Consider the following 19,443-nt stretch of genomic DNA (forward strand, 5'->3'; position numbering starts at 1 on the left):
AACAAAAAGAGCTGACATATACCCAAGTTCAGAGTCAGACTGGAGCTGCAGCACTGAGGGGTCTGTGTCCCATTGCAAGGTCCTAGGGTGGTAATCAGCCGTGCAGCACAAAGAGGGGGGAGGGAAAAAGAACACACAGAATTAACTGAAAGGATGAACAAAACCCCATCTCATTAGTTACATGCTCTATGTAGTACATTCAACCTCCAAGTGCAAGGGACAGCCACAGCATGTCAAACAAGATTTTTATGTCAAACTGTGACAGGGCAGGAAACTTATTAAAATTACATATTATTGGTAAACAAAGGGAAAAATCTGGGTTTCCTTTTAGATGTTGGTTAATGAAACATTTTTTTTCTGAAAGATTTCTAACTCTGTAACTATAGTTGATGCATTCCCAATAACCTGTAAAATCTGCAGGCACAGTTTGTTGTTATAATGTTTTTATGATAAAGTGGACTAAGCACTTGCCATGAACTCCATGGAAGGTCTAGCCCTTCACACAATTCTGACACTGATGGTAAGCCATCCTGTAAAACAGTGGCCTGGGTACAAACATCACATATACCAACAAATGGCACATGACACCAGCTCTGACATATTCTGGGGGCATCTGGTTCAAATAAACAAATCCTTCTTCTTTTCATCAGAGACAATTTCTGGGGAAGAGGGGAATGATACACCTGGGGAAATCAGATCTATGACAGTCTCTTAATGGACTGCTGTCATATGGGACTGTCACCAAATGCACAAATGCTCCAGAGGTTTGGTCTGACATTGTTCCTGGCATTGCAGTGCAACTTGCCATCTCTAAAACACTTTGAAACACTCACAGAGTCTTTCTGGAGTCACAAAACTGACATATTGAGGCCAAGATTTTAAAGTGCCCACTCATTCCCTGGCTCTTTGATTTTACTTTACTTTTCCTCCTCCAAGAAGCCACATCTCACATTCAAGAAAACTGACGGAATACATGACAGAATCAGGAACACAAGTGTGGCTCCTGAGCACCTTTTCCTGTGGTATGAACACTAGATTATGCATTGCTCTCACCAGCAGAGGCTAAAGCAAAGGAAAGTGTCCCTTCACTGAAGCAAGCAAGTCTTGCAGACATGCTGGATAATGATAGTACTCAAAAACTCCACTCATTTATTCTGAATACAAATTTTGAGGATACAGAGAGAACATAATATTACCAGGTTCAGCCAAAACCAGCTGTAAAACCAGCCATGTTCAATTTACACAAGCCTTTCTGCAACAATAGAAACCTCTGCCTCTATGATTCACTCGCATAAACTAACAACTTACTGACTTCAGTTAGAAATAGATCTCCTAAAGCCATACAATTATGCTACCTCCTGTACTTGGTAAACTCACCCATTCTATTACCAATGTTAACTCACTCTCTGGAGAGACAGACAAGGGCATGTGCTGCACTTTGCCATGTCACAGTGAAAGAGAATCAGTCTCAACACCCTGTACGCACAAAAAAGAATGAAGAATTGTAATGTGAAGGTGCTTTCCCATGCAGTGTAAGGCACTTACTCCCCTTGACTTCTTATGATACATTGTGATGTGTATTGGCATGAAACACTGTACAGTGATACAGGAAGACTTCTCCAAAATAAAACTGTATTACAAAAGGGTCAGAGACAAAACAATACAGTAATAAAGACAGATTTTTTTCCTTATAACTTGGCTGTAGCTCAAGTATAGTGGAAAGTGGACATAAGGATTTGAATGCCTGATGGAAGGCAAAGGCATCAGTGACTAATGCATTATAGATATTCCATTAAAAATGCTATCTGTGTGAAAATTACTCTTGTAATGTCACCCAAATCAGTAGCATATATTAGGACTTGTTATGTAAATGCCAGTTTCTAATCTTATAGCTGCCTAGGGGCTACTTACACATGCATATCCAGGTTTTCCAAACACTTAAAAGAAAATATACATAACTCATTTCATCCCCCACCCCCCTCCACTTTCAAATATATAAACTATAAAATTTCTCAAGGGATAAAGACTATTCCAGCAGAAATAACTCTATTATCATCTGATTAAAACAAGAGGTTCCAACAGGTCTCTAAAGAGGTACAGCCCCTACATTCCACCTCTAAGAATCCAGACCAGGTTATAATAGAGGGCACATCTACCTAAACAAAATAAATTTAGAGCTCTCACACACTCAAGACAGCACTCAAATCCCCAAAATATGAGAAGAGCAACACCTACAATTCAGGACATCATTTGTTACATGCAGACAATACATGTAGTGGAGACATGTTCTTCCCTTAAGTACTTCATTATCTGGATTCTGACATAAAGACTTCACCATTCTTAACACTGATACGTACTTTTAATAGCAATTCTCCTTGACTCCTGATTACACCCCTTTTCAACAGTTTTAGTGCATCTGCAAAACATTCCCCAGATTTGTGCTTCAAATGGTAATTGTTCTCTCTGCAACACTATGTTATACTTGCAAAGGCTGGAAAAATAGATAAGCAATTTGTTGTGTTGTCCTCTCAAGCTTGGCTGAGCAATGTTATTGCAGAAAACAAGGCTGCAGGTAGCAGATCTTCAGGTTTCAGTTCTTGCCCTAAAAGACACAGAATGTGAGTGGCTACACTCACATAGTGGAGACTGGAGAGCTCAGGGAGTGACTATATGTTTCAAGGAACAATAGCAATTTTTCCTTTGCCTCTTCCTGGAACCTGAAGAATGTCTGCAGATCAAAATGAAAGTGAGTGAACAATAGAGATGAAATCTGGACCTGCAATTTAGCCAGTTTCCATAGCAATAACATTGAAAAAAATAAATAAATAGATACTATGAGGATTAGCAACCCAAAAATGATATTGAATAGCCTGTGCTGTCATCCAGACTAGGAAATTAAAACTAATCTGTTTGTGATGAGCAGACATAGCATATGACATTTCTTGATCATTTCGATGAGCATCACAATTATGCTTGTTCTCCTGTGGACGGTTCTCAGTGGGGATTGTGAAATGCCATTGGATCTCAGAGAAAAAGTGGTGCCAATCTTTTTCAAATCTAGTGTATGAGTCCTTTCTCTGGAGATTTCTTCAAGAAGAAAAGGATTAGGGCTGTTCCTCTTTTTCATAAATAAAAACTGAAATTAGCTTAGAGACTTCTAGTCACCCAAAGACAGGGACAGAGGAAGTAACATTACAGTCCGTGAAGACAAATGCATGGCCTAGGAGAACTGCTTGACCAGCAGATCAGGAGTCAGGCAGAGATGCTCCCACTCTGGAGCCTTTCAGAGAGCACAAGCTGGTGAAAGTCCCCCTAAACAGATTCAGTGGATTTTGGCACAAGTCTATAGAAGAGCTATAAAACATTTTACCTTAACATTTTAATGCAGAAAAGGGACTTGAGCACTAGACCTAGTAGGGAAAAGTAGTGCTCCCTTGCACATTCCAGTCTTTCCACAAATCTGGAAAACATCTGAGCTGAGCCTCCTCCTGTAAGTGCACACAGCATGGGAAGGGTCCCTGAAAACTCACCTAGCATGAGCAGCCTAGTCAGGACTAAGTCAGATCAGCCTGTTCCCACCACCCTGACAGCACAGACACTATTTTAATCTGAAATACCCAACATTGTTTCAGAGCTGGTTACTCTATCAGTCTCCCACATAGTAACAAACAATAGCCCTGCTATCAATCTTCCTTTTAGACATTCAGTGCATGGCTGCCCTTGGCTGACTGTAGGATAAAATGCTGTAACTATTATCAAATAATAGATTGCTCTAAAGCAGGATGAAGGGAATGAGGTCTTTCAGACCTTGCACTAACTAGACAAGGTACAAGTATTATTACCTCTCTTTAAACTGATCTGCTTTCACTCTCTTCCTTTAGATAGGCGTATTTTTAGTATTCTCTATTTGCTCTGTATTATGATCTCAATAATCTATTTTTTTCCTTGAATTTAGGACAGTATTAATGTTGGTGTCATTTCAGTTCCCAGTACTGAAAAAGTACCAGATAATTTTGATACAATGCATATTCTTTTTTTTCCCAGTCAGTAAGGGAATAACCTGCAGAAAGAAATCAACAGGAGGAAGAGACCCAGATGTCATACGTTTATTAAAGAATCGTATGGTAAAGCAACTTGTTACATTTTTTTTATTCCAAATTCATGTCCAAAGCATTATGGAGATACTCAGAACACAGTTTTAAGAGGACTGAGACCATTGCAAAATGTAAGGTATGAGGTGAAAGGAACTTGAACAGAAGCATTCCCCTTTCTGTATTATTATTACCATGGAAAACCAGGCACTCTGCCATCTGTTATGAAGCCCTGTGGAACCTTAATTCCAGAAAATTTTATTCTGATTGCATAATATCAATTATTAAGATTAAAAATGTGGAAAAGACTAAAATAAATAAACTGAAAATAAAATATTTGAACTCTTTTGGAAAGTCCCCAACCTTAGAATGTATTAATGAAGCATGGAGTCTGTCATCTAAAACCATCTGGAATCCATGAGAACTTCTCAGCTGATTAAAACAACTTTGGGTCTGGCCTCAGTGATAGTATATGAAACACATAAGGCACAGGTGCCAATGCATATATTTATTAAATCACAATCATAAAATTGTATTTAATATCTGGAATCATGGACAGATTACAGTACAGCTTGGCTCTGGTAAGCACCCAATCCAACACTTTTCATTCAACTGGTGTGCAGTATGCTGTCAGTTTAGTTCTGACTCTGCTTCCCTGAAGCTACAATCAAGTCCTCCCTTATATGTTGCTGATGCTGCAGAACGTGTGTTCTGCATGACTTCTTTTCTCCTCCCTTCCCAGGTCAAGAGCAACCAGGACTGAAAATCCATGCTTTTGAAAGAGGCTACTCACAGAAATAACAGCAAACCTCGCTTTCCCAAGGGGCCTCTTGCAGGGTAGAAATCTCTTTGCAGCATTGCAAATCACACCTTCAAGCAGAACTGCAGGAAAGAAAACACCATATTCTGGCATGTCCTGTCACCAAGGGCTGTTGTACTTTCCGGACCAGAAGAAAACTGCACTGACAGTGTGTTTCACAGACTGAGTCCCGAGGTATCTGCTGCACTGAGATATCCATGTGTCCCTAATGAAACATCATCAGACCTGACAGGTTCCAAACCCAGCATCTTCCCTTGCAGCAATAACAACGTCCTAAAATGACCCTTTGTGTGGGAAATAGCTATGCCCTCCTAACCCTAAAATACAGTGAAGGACTGTGCCATGACTCCACAGATTAAGCTGCGCTTAGGTTTTCAGAGATCAAAGGCCAATCCCATTAAGCAGAGCATAGATTATTACTAAACTGAAACAGAGAGACCAGAAATGAAGGAGGGCCTCACGCACAGCACATGCAGTCATCCTCCGCCTATGAAGTCTCAAAGCACCTTTGCTTACCACAGTAATGCTTCTAAAATGATGTGAATGTGATTAGTCTCATTTTACTCATCTGTGGTAGTAGGGGTTCTTGACACTGCAGTGGGCATTTATACTATCTTCAGACACCTAAATGAAGCACTCCAGCAGTGAAATGTGTCACCATGGGTCTTGTGCATATGAACAGAAAGACAGGGAATTGCTCCGTGCAGCAGTTCCAAGCACACAACTTTGACTCCCAACTCTGCAGAGGTTTTAGAGGTGGTTGTCCACAAAGAATCTGGGGGGGGGGACAGGCCAACTAACATGGATAGGTGACTTGGGAGGTGAGTAATGAAGATGGAGCCATCTTCTTGGTGGTGCCCAGTGACAGGACAAGAGGCAATGGATACAAACTGAGAAAAGGAAATTTCACTTAAACATAAGACACATCTTTACTGTGAGGGTAGTCAAACACTGGAACAGCTTGACCAGGGACCTTGCGGAGTCCCCATCCTTTCAGAGACTCAAAACCCGACTGGACAGAGTCTGAGCAAGCTGCTCTAGTTCACCCCGCTCTGAGCAGGAGGAATGCCGTCCCACCTCAGTCACTCTTGGCTGTGTGATCCTGTGCTCTCCTTTTCATCTTCCTGATAGCACCAGATGAAGAGTCAAGGGCCTATCTGCATTGACAGAAGAGCTACCTGAAAGCCTACCAGCTTCAATCTGCTTCTTGTTTTCTTTTCTGATAACTTCAAATGCAACTAGTAAAAGAAGTGAGGTAGAAAAAAAGAGTGAATCAAAAAGCCCAAGACTGCAAAGAATAGCAGGATTCTTGGTTTTGAGTTTGATGCAAGGAAGAGCCCCATGCTTAAAATACAGGCTTGGATTATAATTTCCAAAAGATTCAGAATTTCTCACATTAAGATGGATGATATACTGAAAAACAGGTTCCACCCAACTCATATAGTCTTGAAAATACTGGATGCAACAACTGTGAGATATGAGATCTATTTTAAAATCACCAGTAAAATACAATGCTTAAAACGTGTTTAAATGCATTTTTTCAAATACAATACCAAGCACTGTCACCAAATTACAATCCAGTATTATTTGAAATGTCAATATGTAATCTATTGTGCATCTAAACTTTTTTTTGTGTGTGTGTGTGTATATTGACAGAATTAATTGAAGGCTGCATAATTATTTAGCTATAAAATTTTAGTTTTACCTACTTTGTGTGCAGGTTTCTCCAAAGCTCCTACTTTGCTGTTGATTAATTAGAAAATCTGATCTAAGAAACTGTTGCTGAGAAATTACTGCAGATGTTTAAAAATACATATGTGTATAGATAAGCTGTTTGGTTTTATTCCTTTCATTATAGATTTTTATAATCTTAATTTCCTCCACTACAATCTTCACTTTCTGATATTTGCTGTATATTTAGTGTGTCTCTACAACAAGATATACCAAGAAAAGAAGATTCAAAGCTACTACTCAGAGATGCAAAAGTACCACTTGCTTCAATTGATGCTTTGCATTTAAGCCACTATTCTGCTGCCATCTGTGCTCTGTTTTGCAGATCTGTTCGACTTTGAAAGGATTGGCAACAAGAAAATACCTTCCTTGTGCTACTTGTTTTCTGAAGCACATTATAAGCAAGATGGCTATCAGCAGTTAGGGAGGATTTGTGCCTCACAAGAAGACGCTCACTTACATTTGTAGAGCAGTATGCTCTGACTTTGCTGCACATTCCTGTGTTTGAAGCTGGGCTGCTAATCATAAAATAAAATGCCATATTACATTCAGCGAACAAGGAGTTTGGCACCACTCTTGGAGCACAGCCAGATGCTTGGGTTTGCATTTACACTTCCAAGCAGGCTGACACCTCTGACTTCCAGTCTTCACCAATAAAAAGAGCAACTATGACATCCCTGAGAGCAGAGTTCTATCTTTCAGCTTCCTGGCAACCATAAAAGCCTTTCTCAGAAGGGCATGAGTTTAAAATGATCTTTTTTTCTTTTTTTTTTTTTTTTTAAGGTATATTTATAAAAAATCACAGACAAATAATATTTAAAAAACATGTATATTTCAAAATTCTTTTAAAATCAAGGCTATGCTGTGTAATGTATTTAATAATACTAAAAATCCACTTGATTTTTAAATCAGAACGTACAATTCTGGCATGCCTTTGATTGTAAGGACATATCACAAGATCAACACCTTGTCGATTCCCATTTCACAGAATTCCACTAATTAAATCAACAGTTAAATTAATCCAATCTGCTGAATTTATTGGAAATATTTAAAGTCTGTCCTTTGATTTAAGTCTACATTATAATCTCCTGGCAATGTAATGAACCTTGTCATTCTCACAATTTATATGTTACAGCTACAGAAATCTTAGTCTGCAAATTTATGTTGGTTTACCAGGAGTGTCACTGTGAGCAGCGCGCTGGATCTGTGAGGACAGAAGGTCAAACAGAAGCTTCTGCTGAGCCTACGATCTGATACAGATTTACTGTAAGTGCTTCATAGCATGAACGGTCATTTTGAAAGTGCAGTAATAAAAAACACATTCAGGAGGGGGAAGGTACAAGTTCTTTTGTTCTTGTAGCAAACCCTTAAAATTCTTTTTTAGAACAGTATTTTCATCTTGTTTTTTACACCAAGAGTAAGTTTATACGACAAAACAGAACTCAAGTGATCACAAATGTAAAGAAAGAACTTGGCAGGAGAAATTTTATATGTTATCAGGTCCTGCAGATGCTTTAAAGGAACCGCAGTTCTCACGTTAGGACACTGATCCATGGATACGAATATAAGGGATGTTTTCTCATAAACTTCAAGGGGCTTTGGATACAATCTCATAAAAGACAAAGTCACATTCATTAGTAAATCTAGGAAAAACAATTCATAGCCTTTCAGAGAAGTCAAAGAAGTAACATGAAGACCAGAACCTACAATTTTTAGGTCTGATACTATTCAGCTGAAGAAGGTAAAAATTTCAGCAAATTTTCATTATTACTCTAGTGCTAAAATCAAGTAACTACTAGCTGAAAGAAGAGATGGTGGTTTTGTTCCTTTATACAATTTATTTTGTTATAGAAACAGCAAAATCATATCCAAGAATAGGATGAGATTTTTGCTACCACTAGGTTGAAGCGAAAACTCACTGTAGGAGTTACCAAAAATTGTTCACATCAACGGTCAACATGTTAAAAGTTTTCATGACCCAACTATCTGAATTTTAATAGACTGGCTCAGTAATTATATTCTGGTTCTGAATTATTAAATAAGTGCAACTAAAATCCCTGAATAAAACTCAGTTTTAAATGGAAAACCACAATGTCCTGCTTATTAAAAATTTAATATGGGATGCTTAGACTGTTTCAAAACTCCTTGGGAAAAAAAATTAAAAAAAGATCCAGAGATTTACCAATATCTTTCCAGTGGCAGCAATTCCCATTCTACAGATTTGAAGAAAATTCCTAAAAAAATGTTACTGAAATAGCTATTCAGAAACTCTTTTTATTTTTCCAGATTAAACATAAAATTGTGAATGGGGATTTTCTAAGAGGCTTGTTAATAGGCTAGCGAAGGAGAAAACATCTACATTCACAAACTGTACAAGTTTAACTATATTAAATAGTTTAACATAGGAGGTGATCTCACACAGTTTAATTAAATAACGATGAAATTCTGTGCAAGAAAACTTTTTAAGCTGAGCTGGCCTTAGCAAGTACTTGTTTTAAGAGGATTAGTGTTTTAGTCCCTAAAATCATCTGATTGTCTCACTAAATATATGCATGATATGCCTGGAAATAACTACAGAGAAGTAACTACAGCTGGGCTGATAACCTAAATGGTTAAGTGGGGCTTTATACATTAGTATTATTTTCTTCTGGATGCAGCTGGGGCTCAGGTTTCCAAGGCATTTTATGAAGCACCCTGGGAATGGCAATCTTTCCTTCTTTAATTTATAGCATGGAGATGCTTGCTAATGAGAAAAATAATCAAAGATCTGGAGGACTGAACTCTATCCATCCTTTAGGAATGAAAGCATGAAAATCCTTAATGATGCCAGAGGCTCACATGCTAAAAGGATTGCAGATGATTCTAATTAATATGGACCGTTCTGACTTTGTAACTGGCACGCACTGAAAAACACTCCCTACTTTCTAGGTCAGATATACAGACACTTGAAAGCAACTGCCAAGTATCAGTCCCTAAGGTGTCTGCTTATGTTTATAGGCTAAAAAAAAATAAATGGCAGGGAGAGGCTACAGATATCTAGAGCTAAATACACTGAATATAAGGGAGAGCGACTGTAGTTCTTGCGCAGGGACAAAAGGAGGGAAAAGACTGCAAGCAACCTGCCTTTGTCCAGCCTTGTACCAACCTATGCAGGGTCAAGCCTTGATGTGTGCAAGCAAATCAGTGCAGCTACTCATACTGAGTAGCCCATGCTTGTGGAAGGAGAACCAGCCAGCCCTGTTACTGTCCTGTAAATGGGCTGGGATTGGGAAGCATTAGAGACTTGCAGCATCGCTTTAAAAAGCCGCAGATCTTCTAGGGCGAAGATAGCTGAGGCAGCCAGGGTCCCCCTGGGCAAGGGGAGGAGGCTGACACTGTCACTCCTTCACGATGCGAGCATGATTCAGGTCAAGAGAGCTTAAGGACAATTTGGTCTCTAACACTGTTGGAAATCACAAAATAAAACACATGTGCCAAGAGGGCACAATGATGCCATGGTAAATTATATGGGAAAAAAATTAACAGCTGGGGAGTGTATTTTTGCCTTACCATGTAATGGCAAACATCCCATATCAAGCCCAAAGCCACCAAAACAGAGTGGCAATGCCACTATCTCACAGGTTATCCCATTTGCCTCTAGACACCAAGCAAATGGTTCTCTTGACTCTCTGTAGTCTCTGCACTCTGTAGTGCAGAAACGAGCTGTAAAAGACTCATTTCTGCACTACACAACAGTCCCTAGGGTTACAATCCTTTTTTCGAATAAAACACCATTCAAGCAAAGGTCACCATAAAGTAGTTATTTTCACTCAGTCTTTCCTGTAGCTCCCTAAGAGTCTTTACATTGTTCTGTGCTTCCCTTTGGCTCAGCCCATTTATGAAATACATACGCCACTAAAACAGACATTTAAAAGCCATTTTGTACATATAAACCAATCTTAAAAAACACCATAAAAAAAATAAATCTGCTACTAATAACCATTACAGCTGCTACTCCTGAGGCAATACAACACAGGCCCACTTGTACTGGTTGCAACTGAGGAAGGATCCTTATCATTTGTGAACGTAGTAACACAGTGAAATGCTGGTAATGCAAAGCTGAGCAGCAATGATGAAACAGTGTCGTTGCACAGAACCTGTCAAATGCATTTATTTAATGAAAAAGTAGCTAAGCCCTAGGCAATACAGTTATGTTAGCAGTGGTTTTAGCAGATCTTATAGAAACACAGTTTTGTTAATGTCTATGAGAGATGTTTTCTGTAGCTAAAGATAGGAAATATGCTGCATGGACTGTAAAAGACGATCTACTACAATAATACAACCTTCCTGTATAAATGAAATAAGAGACCAGGATCCACCTTTTTCTTTTGCTTTCTTTATCCATTTAATTAAATAGAAAAGCAGATAATTAAAGGGGAGAATGTCATTCTGATACCCTTTCCTCAGCTTCTTAATGTGTTATATTGCTGCACTAGGTAAGGAGCTGTTTAAAAATAAAGCAGTGAAAATAAAAGCTGAGTTGCAAAGTCTGATTTTTCAGGCAAAAAGTCTAAAAAGCACAGAACCTAAAGACTTTGGTGACATTTAGATACTCTCATGAGAGATAAGCAAACAAAATCTTTGTGATTTTAAATATTATGTGGTAAGAACACACTTCTTAACTAGAAATGCTTTTTTTTTTTTAACTTGACTGGCAGTGAGCTAGATGAAATACAAAACTGTGAAAGAGTAAATACAGTAATGACATGCTCTGACTCAGTGCCCAGATGCTCCAGAGCTACCTCTTTCCTTTTGATTTTGTATCCTAGAATCAAGAAATCGTTGTGTTTGGGAGTCAGACATGAAGCAATACAGGATTAACACAAGTCTCATGTGTGTGTTTAGATAGTGCATTATAAAGCAGAACACCTAATAACTACTCAAAAATTAGGAAATAATATGCTGAAGAGAAAAAGGACTAGAATTACATCTGTTTCTCCCAGCACTCGCCCCATACAAACTGAGGGTGGACATCAAGACAGTGGAAAAAACCATACCCTAGTGTATTTCTTTTTATACCCAAATGGCTCAAAGTGGCCATGGTAGATGGAAGCCACTTGGAATCACATCTGATGAATACATACATGAATTCAGACTAATATTTTCAGCAAACTTCAAATCAGAATGAGAAAGAAGAAGACATGCTCTTGACTCTCTATCGGAACGGACATCCAACCTGATGCGAGCGCTGCTACTATATTTTCTGGAATACAATTAGGATCACATTCAGAGGTCACAGTAACTGCAAGATGGACTGACACAGGAAACAAAAAATTATGCCAACAGCCAAAGCCAAAGGTGATACTGCTCCTCAGAGTAAAGTCCTCCAGCATTACAGACAGCTGTTCTATTTCTAGGATGTACTATATTTTATCTAGAAATAAAAAACTGCAGTGATGTTGAGGCAATCAGGACTCCAGAGTGGTCTAACTTCTATGGCATATTACTACTACAAAAATGGCATATTACTGCTACAAAAACACTGAGAAATTTTTTTTTTTTTTTTTTTTTGCTTCCTAATGCTATGCTCAAACTCATTCTCGTTGGAATTTTCATTAAATATTTACAGCTTCATCTAAATAAGGACTAACCCTGCTTTACTGCAAGCAAGCTTCACACACTTAAGGAAGCTAACCGATTTCAGTCCATCAAACACATCTCAGAACTGTGGTATCAATGGAACAACAACATAATTCAGGTAAGAACCATTTCAACTAAGTATTATGTAGTGCCCTAATCCAAATAAGAACAATATACAGAATAAGTAGCCATAGCCAGACAAACCCACCAAAACCCATGGACTGTGAGAGAAATAGTACAAAATAATCCACCTTGCATTATTTTACAGCAGATAAAACACCACACTGAAGTAACCATCCTCTGAAAGAAGCTACCAGAAGATGAAGAATACTTCCTATCATCTTTGTCTTTACAGAAGCCCACAAAATATTCGGGTATTTAAGCATATGGGCAGCAAAATAGACAAGTTAGAAAGTAAAAGAGCACAGATCAAGATGTTGCAGAAAGAAAGGCAACCATTAACCTTTACACATCCAAGACAGCTAAGCCTGGTGCAGTTTACTGAGCAGATGGAAGATGGAAACCTTATACGCAGCCTAATGGGATTCTCATGTTCCAGTCCAAAATGCACAGAGGGAAGTGCTATATGCATGGGACTTCACTGCACACACACACATACACCACCCAGCTCGACAGTAAATAGGATGCTACTGGGCAAACCTACCATTGTAGGGTAAAGAAGCTAGCTAGGAACATACAGGAGCAGTGAAGTACACAGAAAAAAAATGCGCCACACAGATAAATCACACCTTAGTCTACAAATGGCACTCCTCCAAATGTGCAATACACCAGGGTGAACGCACCCTGCGGGTAATATAAGAATACATAACAATGCAGGCTAGTATTAGCACATGGAAGCTACTCAGGCACAGGAGCACATCCTTCCAGCACAGATACGTTTCTGCTATCTTAAGTTGAGCTGACATGCAAAGCGCAGATGGACCCTAGTGCTCTGGCTCTAACCATGACAGGGTACTGGGGCTTTTCCACAGAGCTGCTCAGCCCAAAAGACCTGGTATTGCATTGCCTGCCTCTGAAACACTGTACAAAGTTTGTCCTTGTGTACTTCCTCAGAAGACAGAAACCTGCCGTTCATGGCTGACGGCTGAGATGGTGAGGTTTATGAATGTCTAAGGTATGTTGAGTAGTAGAACATGTCTCTCCATGGGCACTGTTTCATGACAGTTTTACTATAATAGCTAGCATCCCCTCTGGCATACTAAAGCAGCTGGGGAGGGCTGAGATGCATAGAGTTATCATGAAGAAGCTCCATATTAATAGCCTCAAAGAGGCAAATCTGTGTTTTACACCATGCTAAGCGCAGACGCTCTTGGCAAATGCCTTCACCTCAGCCCCTTTCTTCACAATATTTACTCAAATATACATTCCAGTTGTGTATGTCTATAAGCTGACGAGCAGCAATAGGACACTGGGGATTAATAAAATGTTTACAAAATACCAAACAGAAAAAATACTTATCCTGAAAGACCCAAGTATGCTCTATTCCAAGGAGAATCTTCACGGGATCCTGCAACATTGTCTTGTGGAAAATGAATCATGTCTGAATACATCATAACAGAAAGGTTTGTGAATCACTAACCCATCTATCCAGAGTTAGGTATCTGTGATGTAATTTTCCTGTCCCATCTGTGTAGCACAAGCCACACAGCCATCAGAAAAGTGAAGCAAGGTGTGCAAAGTAATGTGGAGGTAGGCAAGTTGCTCACTGTGCAACAACAGGGCTCTAAAAAATTGTTCAGAGCAGCCTGATAACTAAGAGAGGCACATACCAAACCTATTTCTTAAGCCCACAGTTATGGTAAAATATTCCAGAATCACAGTATAACGCACCTCTCCCTACCCAGAACTGATCCCCAAGACTGAAAAAAAAAAAAAAAAAAAAAAAAGTTGGCTCTCCTGTCCAAATTAAAGCATTCAAAGAAAATTGTTGGTAGTTTCTAGCACTGTTATTAATCTAATATCTGCTCATTTTTAAGTTGGTGTCATGGGTCAGGGGGAAGCTGGAATACTCCTGAAACCTAGTGTTATCCCTAGTGAAAAGGCTACGACAAATAGCAATGTGGTACCAAAGATCAAGCAGCAAAAAAACCCATAGAAACCTGACCTGCACAGGACAGAAATGGTTCCATTATTTAGTGTTATTACACAGTCCGCCCCACACCTTCTCCTAATAAACTGAATGGCATCAGGGAAAAGACAACGTTGCTTCAGTTATTGTGTTGGGGATAATGAACAATGGTCCCGCAGGATAGCAGCACTACTAGTCTATAGATTGTATGGCAGAAGGGACCATTGTGACCATGCAGCTTTTCTTCCTGTGCACAAAAAAGCTGTATGACTTTTCTGAACGAATTATTGTTTGACCTATTATTTGCCTGTTGGGCAGGCACATTATCCTGAATGAGCAATGTCCAGTGATAGAAGATCCAATAGAGTCTTTACATAGATTGCTTTAGTGATTACTTTCTCTCACCATTAAAGTTTTACAAAGCTTTTCTAGTTTTATATTTGTCCAGCTTCAATGCCAAACACTTTGCTGCTCTCACACACTGCCTGCTGGAGTCCTTTTGCTCCCCATATAACTATTACACTTGCTGAGCAAGTTACCAGTTAGTTATCATTTTATGAAGTAAGATTGTGTGAGGTCTGTTCCAGGATAACAACTACTTAACACTATCCAAACTCTCCAATTTATCAGTTGTCCTTCCTGAAAAGTGGATGTCAGAAACCTGGATTTCTGGCTAAACTATGTTCACTGTTCTGTAAGAAATCACAGGTGCTTGCCAATCAAAACATACCTCTGATATACTTGGTGATATTGGGACCAATAGATTAAGTCTGACAACCACCAGAAGTGCCAACAACTCACAGAAGTGTGTAATGGGAACACACAAAGGTCTCTTGCTTTCTTCAAAGCTTTTGACAGGGCCTCTTTCCTGTAGTGAACTAAAATCTGACTTCACAGCTTTTTTTTATTTTTTTGAATGTCCGTATCTTCCTCTAGAGAAAACTTCAGCAATGAGTAATCAGACTGTATTTCTGCCAGACTGTGTGAGCTCGCTATTTCTGCAGCAGTGTTAGTAGCCACAATGACAGATGAGCTGTGGTCTCTGAGATAGAGGCATTAATAGCTTTGGACTTAATCTGCTCTCCTCTAATGTCTGTGCTCAGTCTACTGTTGTACAGCAAATTTGCTGCAAAATGGGGAAAAGGGGAAGATCATATAAGCACGATGGCATGACAAGGGATACAGCAAAAGTGCCCTCTCTATCATGGAGTAAAATCGAACGACACACTAAAATGAAGCAAAATAACCAGGCAAACACCTGCAAGCAGCCTTCCCGACACACAACGCAGCCCTTTCAATACCAGAGAGGACAGCAAACAAACTGGTGGACTACGAAAAAGGTCTTGAGATTCCCACTGCATTCATAGCATGGACACAACAAGCCAGAAAATGGATCTAAAACAAAAGCCCACAACACAGTACGTTGTAAGCTTTGAAGAAGACGACAAACTCCATTATTCTCTAAAAGGACATGTGGTCATGTGCTTTCATTGCCTGTTGCTGACAGAGTCAAAAGTGCTAGCACACATCACAGTAAAATAAATTCTTCCAGGGGCATTTCACTACCTTAACAGTTAATGAGTTATACGTTATGAAGGTTCAGAAGAAAACCAGGAATTCAGAAGTCTCCAGCCAGCATAGACATAGCTGCATGTAGGACTGTGGGAAATAACTTTATCCTGAACAGCAGGCTATATTTTGCTAAAAAATGCTTTGTACTTTCATTTGCTGAAGCCTACTACATATATTTATGGATATAGCATTACACTATCTTCTGTGTTTTGAACTGCCATATCTTCCAGGCTAAGGGTTTTCCTACTTAACAACCTCCATTTCTTCTAGAGGGTAGACCTGGAAGAAGGATTGAACATATTTCAGCAGCATCTGTGCAACCTGCACATCACAACAGATGGTGTCTGCATCTAGCTGAAGGGGGACCCAATATACTTCCAGCTTACAGAAGTGCGATTTTTCTAAGCAGAAGGCTGGTGTGATATGAAATTTGGTGACCCGAAGCTCTGTGACACTGGTGTTGCTATCTGTAAAGTCATGGTGTCTACTCCTGACAACCATTAACTGTGGAGAGCAACCACTTTGTTTTCAGGCCATTAGCAGAGTCTTGGCTCACAGATTTGGATGAGCTGGCAGCTCGGCTTTATGCTGAATTAGTTTGATACAAAAAGAACTATTAGGACTCATGTTTCACGTTTCTCAAAATATACAGTGTAGTTGCTTGGACCTCTTCTTCCTTGAACATATGCTCCTTTACCAGCATCCTCCTCCTTTCTTTTCTACTCCAGACTAGGAATTATTTGGTGACTGCCACTTTATTTCCTATTTCAGCCGTACGAACAAAGGTTATTCTTACACACCCCACCACCCCTTTTCAACAAGAATAGAGGTGCTTCCCTCCTATTCTGCATGAAACTCTCTGATATCTGCAGTTTCTAAGGCAGAATTGCCAGTTGGTCCTGGCTGTTTCAGCACATTTCTGCACAAGCTCTTCCCTGCCACCACAATGCCACACACCGTGACAAGCAGCCACACAAGAACCTGAGGCAGCCTGGCATTACACCTGGGAGGACTTCAAAGGGGACTGGTTATGTGAACAAAGATAACTCACGAGTAACGCATTCTACCACTGGGCAATTCCCCTGTTTTTAGTGTATACCCACACAGAATGACAGCTTTCTGTGGGCTATTTTAGAACATAAATTCAACTCTTGCTTCCGGTATGAGGTACAGGTCTCATAGCGTAAGATCTGCTTGCTGCATGCATTTATTTACTTCACATCTGAGAGTAGTCTTACTGGATGGTAACATACAGTGGAAAATGCTTTAAAAAAAAGTACACATTAGGTATGACACATTCTCATTTACAGAAGCAAAGGTAAAAATGGGGAAGTAAGAGCAAAGTGAAAAAAAAACCAAACACATTTATTCAACACTACTGACTCTGTGTCTTACCTTCCTATGGGTCCCAGATCTCCCGAGTCCTGGCTGCCTGCATCACTGGGTGTGCTCACTGATTTCGAAGAGGGAGACATAGGGGTTGGGACTAAATAATGAAAATAACAGGTATCCCATGTTAACACATGCAGCGACTGCACTGATGAAGAGCAGTGTCAGACAAATCAAAACCAATGGACCAAAATGATAGTGGATGAATGAGTAGGAGAGTTTGAAATGGTGAAAGCAAATAAGGAAGGAAAGAAAAAGAAAAGGAAGAGAGTCAAGTGAATTTTAAGTCTTTTGGAAGTGTTAAAACTGATATGAATTTAGACAGGACTGAAAGCTCAATGGGAATCTATAGCTAATCAATGGAGGAGATATCTGTGGAAATAAAATAGGACTTGTTTTCTTGAGTAAAGTTGACTTGCAAAAGATTTTAAAGGTATGAAGAAATATCAGGGGCTTGTCTTGTCAAAAAAACTGAGTGAACTCTTCTGGTAAAGTCAAATAGGCAATAGTACAAGCATACTTTCCAAATTTTGAATTTAAATCAAAAGCCAGTGTCCATTAGATATGGTCTAAGGCTGCAGTGTGGAAATGACATCAAAAATGAAAGCTAAATAAGGAAATCCAGCTAAGTTAAAATCATTTCCCAAAGATGGTGAGAATAGACATTAGTTTTCTCAGTGATTGTGTTTTCTTAAGTAATTTAGGTCACAGAAAGTTTCCATTTTGGGTGGGACATGATTTCAACATTCAAGGAAAAGCTTCCCTTGGTTTCAATACTATTTGCCCAAGCTCTATAAATGATTTTTTCTTTGGCTTGCCAGGGCTTTTGAAGCATATTTCATGCAAAGGCAGTTTTGTTTCCTGAAACAGGAAAGGAAGTTCATAGCTCAAGGTCAGCCTGAGTTGAAGCTCTTCAGCAAGGAAACAATAAATAAAAAAGTAAAAATATCCTGATTTCTTTTAAAATGGTTTCTCAAAAATACTTAAAATGCAGAGATGGCTCCAGTCAAGAGTTAACGTAAGTATTCTTCAAAGCAGCCACATTGAATAAAACACAAAAAGGGGATTTATTGCAAGTGCGAAATTTCCCATTTGGTTTATATCATGTGCATTTTCTTTTATAGATTTAACGGAGTAAAACTATTTTGTTATGCTCTATAATGTATAATGACAGACCTGTCAAGAGATTTGGATTTTCCATGTGGTCAAACACTTCATGCAGAGTCTCACTAGAGACTGTCACAGAAATGACTGCAGCATGAGAAGTGAATTCATCTTCGTGACAGCCCTTTGGCAGGTTACAGGTATGTCATGGCTGTTTATATTCAGTGGGATCTGGGTATCATACATGTATGTGAAGACAGAATTAAAGCCTCCTTTATTTATATTAATGTATATTAATTTTGAGTGTATATACAGGGAATGAAAGAGGAGAAAATACTGTTGTTTAACTAAAACAAATCATCTTACATGGATTTTCATGTTCTTTTGACAGTATCAAACACAAAATAATTAAGAATTGATGATTTGCAACATGAATACATGTGTTTAGTTAATAATATGATAAGGAAATATATCTTAGATAAAAATGAATATTTTAAATGCTAGAACATTAAAAATCTGACTTTATAATATCACTATATAATTAACAAAAGTATTACAATTAATACAATTAATTAATTAAAATTAATACATTTAATACAAAAGTATTATGATACCTAAAAATAACCTAACCATTACTTGTCAGACAATTCTTCTGAGAAGTGGTATTTAGAAGCTTCAGTCACTATATCATAATTTATAAAAATATGAACTTTTCTCAATTAATGTTGGTTGATGCAAGTTATAAATTGAAATCCCAATTCAGAATGTCACAATCTACTTGCACAGGCCCCCAAGCATCTGTATAAGGTGCCTTCCTAAATCAAGGTTTCAGTATTTTGCCAAATTTTGAGTTTTTCCTAAATATTACAGGCAAGAATATCTAGGGGTAAAATCCTAGATTTAGATGCAATGATTTTAATGACAAGGCTTGATATCTTCAGAGGGGCCAATATATTAGCTAAAATAGTGAGAGTGATTCAGGATTCAAGGGAGCAGAAAGCACAGAAGAGGGACTGTCTCTTATACAC

At 38.8% G+C, this 19,443-nt stretch overlaps 1 protein-coding gene across 1 annotated transcript in view; it reads right to left on the reverse strand.

Annotated features, from left to right (window-relative positions):
* The window catches only part of DYNC1I1 (dynein cytoplasmic 1 intermediate chain 1), a 179,026-nt gene that overhangs the window by 155,332 nt on the left and 4,251 nt on the right, over positions 1 to 19,443 (reverse strand). Inside the window, exons 3-4 of the mRNA XM_026843204.1 lie at positions 17,318 to 17,408; positions 23 to 82 (exon numbers count right to left, since the gene is read on the reverse strand). Coding sequence (XP_026699005.1) covers positions 23 to 82; positions 17,318 to 17,408 — 151 coding nt within the window. The remainder of the gene's footprint in view (positions 1 to 22; positions 83 to 17,317; positions 17,409 to 19,443) is intronic.

Source organism: Athene cunicularia, assembly GCF_003259725.1.
Source record: "Athene cunicularia isolate RWA chromosome 2 unlocalized genomic scaffold, athCun1 chr2_part1, whole genome shotgun sequence".
NCBI lineage: Eukaryota > Metazoa > Chordata > Aves > Strigiformes > Strigidae > Athene > Athene cunicularia.